The sequence below is a fragment of the Sinocyclocheilus anshuiensis genome, unplaced genomic scaffold (genome assembly GCF_001515605.1).
Source record: "Sinocyclocheilus anshuiensis isolate Anshui unplaced genomic scaffold, SAMN03320099.WGS_v1.1 scaffold322, whole genome shotgun sequence".
NCBI classification, from domain to species: Eukaryota; Metazoa; Chordata; class Actinopteri; order Cypriniformes; family Cyprinidae; genus Sinocyclocheilus; species Sinocyclocheilus anshuiensis.
In genome coordinates this window covers 2,556,029-2,561,028 of record NW_015542366.1, presented here as the reverse complement: position 1 = coordinate 2,561,028, position 5,000 = coordinate 2,556,029, and the positions used below count along the sequence as shown (strand labels likewise).

Sequence of the window (5,000 nt, the reverse complement as noted above, 5' to 3'; positions counted from 1 at the left end):
GTATTGACTTTTATTATAGTCCCTGCCTTGAAATCCCTGGATATAGTACAGTATTAATTCTAATAATTTTTGTGCAGGATCCAGACAGGATATACTACACTTCAGCCAGCAAAATACGGCAAAACAAAAAAAAAGCGAGAAAAGGATGGAGAGGAGAGCCAGTTTCTGCAGAGGTGGGAGGTGAGACTGAGAAGTTAACGTGCCTCGTTTGCAAAGAAAAGAACTAAAGAATTCAGTTTATACAGTAATTACAAGATGAAACACTTAAGTTAAACATGATTATCTTGTTCATCAGCAAAAATGGGTGAACTATCAGTGAAAACCTCTTCATACGTATTCACAGCATACATTATATTATATATACTGTATACAGATGACAGGCAAGGCATTTACGATGTTTAGTTTAGTTTTTATTTTTAAATGCAGTTCTATATATTAACTATAAAAACCATATGTATGTTTGTGTCCAATGCTCAAGTGAAACTACACTGAAACAATAACTGGGACCAAGTGTATGTCCATTGTAAATTCAATAATCTTTTTCATGAATGCAAAACAGTGTGAATACAGCAATACAGTGTGAACACGGTTTCAAAGCAAGGCTACACATGCAAAGGGTCATAAATGTTCATATTTATGTTAAATTATATGGCCATTTACATTCATATTGGATGGACATTCACATTCAGGATAATGGGATCTTGATGGTGGAGGCAGCTGACATTTTAGAGTGTCCATTATAAAGAGGGATAAATAGACATGGCTATATTCTACGGCCGTATTCAGGGTGGAGAGTTTAGATGTCAAGAGGAGGATGATAGATGTTCACATTCAAAAAATCTATGCTTCAAAAGCTCTTAAAGCCTTAAAATGTTTTAATAGTATGTATAAAGAAAGGTTGCTTGATTTCCTGTTCACCAGCAGGCAATAAATACTCAATGGAGGTCTCACAAAAACAGAACACACACACACACACACACACACACACACACACACACACACACACACACACATATACATATATATATATGAAGTGTAGTATATCCTGTCTGGATCCTGCACAAAAATTATTAGAATTAATACTGTACTATAGCCAGGGATTTCAAGGCAGGGACTATAATAAAAGTCAATACTAAATACACAGCAAATGAATGAATGAATCCTGGATGTTGTGGGCCAGATCTTTTGTATACCTGACAGGTCTATGTGGTATTGGTATGCACAATATTGGTATGCAGCCCACCGCTTGTTGTCCAGAAACTGGTGTAACTGGTTCATGTTAAATGAAGAAGTATTTCACCATTTAAACATGTATACAATATGTTGTATTAAGAACTGTAGTTAATGAAAATAAAGTCAATAATCCTGTAATCCTGTGGTTGTGTGGAATATGTTACATTTCGATTATTTAATTATCTGTAAGTACTTGTTCATGTATGAAATGAACATTTTTTTTTGTAAACAAACAAGAAAGAAAATAAAAGTGAATTTGCCATTTCGTGTATGAAGCTTCCCCTCGCCTCACACACACACAAATCAGTAGCCTATCCACCAATTACAGAAGTAGATTATTATGGATAACATGCATATCTAATTTCTTACTTTTATTATAATTTTATATTTAGCCTAAAGATGATAAAGTTATTGACATTATCATTATTTGATGTGCTTTTTCATGAAATATATGCATGCTACAGGTCAGCACAAATGTCTTTCATTGGCGAGTGAGGAGGGGGATCTGCCAAATGAGGATATATATATATATATATATAAATATATATATATTTTTTTTTTCATTTTACCTGAAACAGACAAGAAGTCATCAACAGAAGTGATGTCATCAACGGCCTCGGTCAGGATGCGTACTTGCTTCTCCCACTGGTCCTTGAAAACATCCATGTTGTCCTGAGCAACCTTGCTTTGTGGGCGTGCGGCCAAGGTCAGAGCGGCATTGATTACCTGAGAGAAGGAACATGGTATGATTCTGAACCTTACCTAAATCTGAGCAAAACTACAAAAATAATTGTAGAGTCATGCTGCTGACAAATGGTATAAACACGAGTGAATCCAAGTCTTTTTTTTTTCTCTAACCATGTGCATATTTTCAAATCAAATTATGTAGTTGCACATTTTTGCTTTCCTTATACAACTATAAGCCTCAGAATACCTGCTGCTTTTACAACTTTGAGTCACATGACGATTCATAAAATCTTAGGTCTAAAATCCCTTGTGGATAAAGGTTACTAGAGTCAAATTTGCCTTTGCCAAACTCTCTAGTCCTTTACACTGCTGAGAGAAGACACAACTCACAATTACTTCCAGCGTTTTCTAGGGTAGCTACACTTGCAGGGGGTCACTTTATTTGAGTTAGAATGTGAGATCTGTTAGAAGGAATTGCTGTGATAATGTACTGGAATTATACTGGAACCTTTAATTCCAGTCCAACATTACACATAACCAATTTCCATGGCCAATTCAGATTACTTTCTGACACTTATTATGAAGAATTGATAAGTGCACATTACTCCAAAAAGATTTCTGAATGCCTCAACTTTGCTGAAGTCACCAAGATTTATTTTCCTCTTTTTTTTTTCATTTGTCTCTTCACTTTGGAGACAACTTTTCACAATTCAATCAATTCTCAATGGATAAAATCATTGCTCTACATTTCTCATAAACGCATAAAAAAAATAAATAAACAAAAAAAAAAAAAAAAAAAAAAAAAAAAAAAAAAAAATTGCCAATGCCATTTCATGCTGACATTTTGAATAGACCATACTATTCTTATACAATTCATAATACACATTCCCCCAAATTATTATCACTGTGCATGTTGTTTCTTAGAAAAATGGTGAAACGTTAACCAAGCCTTTTTATGTTTCAAATAGACTTTTCCTTTGACTGATTCCTCACATTTTTTTCTGAATGGGTTATGAACAGCTTTTCATGTTAACTTCGAATAGCTAAAAAAAATCTAATGTGAGTCATATTTTAATAAAAATGATGGGTCTGGATATGTGCCTGGCTATGCTCTTCTCCATCATTTGAGGAATAACTGCTGCCATCATCAATAAAAAATATACACCAGCATCTCTTCTAAAGGAAATTCTGTGCTTTCCGTGGCTGGTAATAGTGCAATGGTAGTTGCGGCAGGCAAATAGTGCTATATGGAATAAATAGTATTGCAAATAAGGTGCATTATAGTGAATAAGTGGCACAATGTGTTTAGTGAATTACTATTTGTCAGCACCATATAAAACTTCTGCAAGAGGTTATAGAAAACTGAATAGTGGATGGATAGCAAAGGTTCAGGCCATTTACCTGAGGACACAGGCTATCGATCTGTGTAGCAGCCATGCGCACTAACTTCACACCCTCCTCGTTGTTGGAGATGGAACAGGCGAGGTTGGCCACCTAAAAAAAAGAGTGAGAGAGAGATATATTAGGGGGTCATTTGTGCATCGAGGTTACAGTATAAAGTGACCTTGTGGTTCTGGTTGCCAGTTTTCTGTAAATCAGGCAGGTTAAACTAGCATTTGGACAGGGACAAATAAAGCTCCCGAGCTGAGTGCACACATATACAAACACACAGTCCGTTTTGCTGTTCATGTTTGAAGCTATCAGTGCTGTGTGCAATGGATAAGGATTTAATGCTTGGCTTGAGAAGGCAATGTCAGGGAAAAATATGTACGGAGAGTTAGGGCTCATTCAAGTGTTAGATTGGTATTTGTTATTTCCCAGCATGAAGAATATGATTTGTGGGTCCCTCATCCCCTATGCTCCCCGGCCCCAAATCATCTCGCCTTGCTCTCTCTTTTAATATTTTAAAAATAGCTTCTATTTGAATAATTGACATCACACACACTGTAATTTGAATTTTTACCAGCCAGTCTCCTGGACATATTAAAGGTTGCCTCTTCATGTTCTCCTCTGAAGCAACAGAAGGACAGTGGTTCGTTCGTGTGCGCCATAGAGGCTCCCATCTCGAAAACACAATTACCACGAAAATGTCAGTGGACACGGAGAGGGGTCCTAATTGGAGGTTGCCACAGTTCTGTTATTCACTCATAAAGTAGTCATTTTTCCATCTGAAATTTCCACCACAAGCACTTTGGTGGAATAACCAGGGTTCATTACTGAACTTCACATGCACATGTAAATCATTAGGCCAGTCTACCTAGGAAAAAAAAAAAAAAAAAAGAGAAAAAGTGTAATTAAACTAGCAGATGGCTCCTCTATGTGCAATACCTCCTTGTCTAATTTCTGCCTGCCTGCAACCATCAGGTTACCCATCATGCAGTGCATCTGGCAATGCCGGATCGGTGCATACATGTGAATACACGTGTGTGATGAGAAAAGGTCTCTCTCTCGTGTTTGCTTGCTTCCATCATAAGAAAAGCATCTGCGCAAGGAGCGCTGGCCAGATTGGATGCTAAAAACCTGGCTGCCTCCCCCTCCCCTGCTGCTAAAAATGTCGGATCTGACAGAAAACACCGGAATATTGCTCAGAAAGTTTATAATCTGGTGACACGTCAGACCTCGATGAAAGGCGCTAATAGACGTGTCAGTCCTGTTTTGATAACACTCCAGAATTGGTGTTCCAAGCATCTCATCCTCTGCTGGTAAATCAGATTACACAGCAGCCACGAGTAAGGATTTCGACGGCGCTAAACTGACATATGCCTGCTGGCAAATGCAATATGACTGAAGCAGTATCAGCGGGCATCTCTTCTTTTTTTTTTAAGGTAAATCGCGGCAAATCAAATCTGTGTTAGAAGATTCTTGCTTACAGCCCTTTTCTCCTTTTTACCCCTGACAGCTCTGAATGCTTTGATGGATCGCTCTTGCGTTTAAGTGTGTGCTTGCATGTGTGTGTGTGTTTAGCTGCTGCTAAAAGTGTAAAGACTGAAATGCTTGAGGGTTGCAAATGATGATGTGTGCACAAGAGTACCAGTGGGAAAAAAAAAAAAAAAAAGATTAATTGATGCCTCAAGCTTCTT

At 37.4% G+C, this 5,000-nt stretch overlaps 1 protein-coding gene across 1 annotated transcript in view; it reads right to left on the bottom strand.

The window, feature by feature from the left end:
* Positions 1-5,000, bottom strand: part of ctnna2 (catenin (cadherin-associated protein), alpha 2) — a 462,098-nt gene that overhangs the window by 19,707 nt on the left and 437,391 nt on the right. Inside the window, exons 10-11 of the mRNA XM_016491151.1 lie at positions 3,322-3,414; positions 1,803-1,959 (exon numbers count right to left, since the gene is read on the bottom strand). Coding sequence (XP_016346637.1) covers positions 1,803-1,959; positions 3,322-3,414 — 250 coding nt within the window. The remainder of the gene's footprint in view (positions 1-1,802; positions 1,960-3,321; positions 3,415-5,000) is intronic.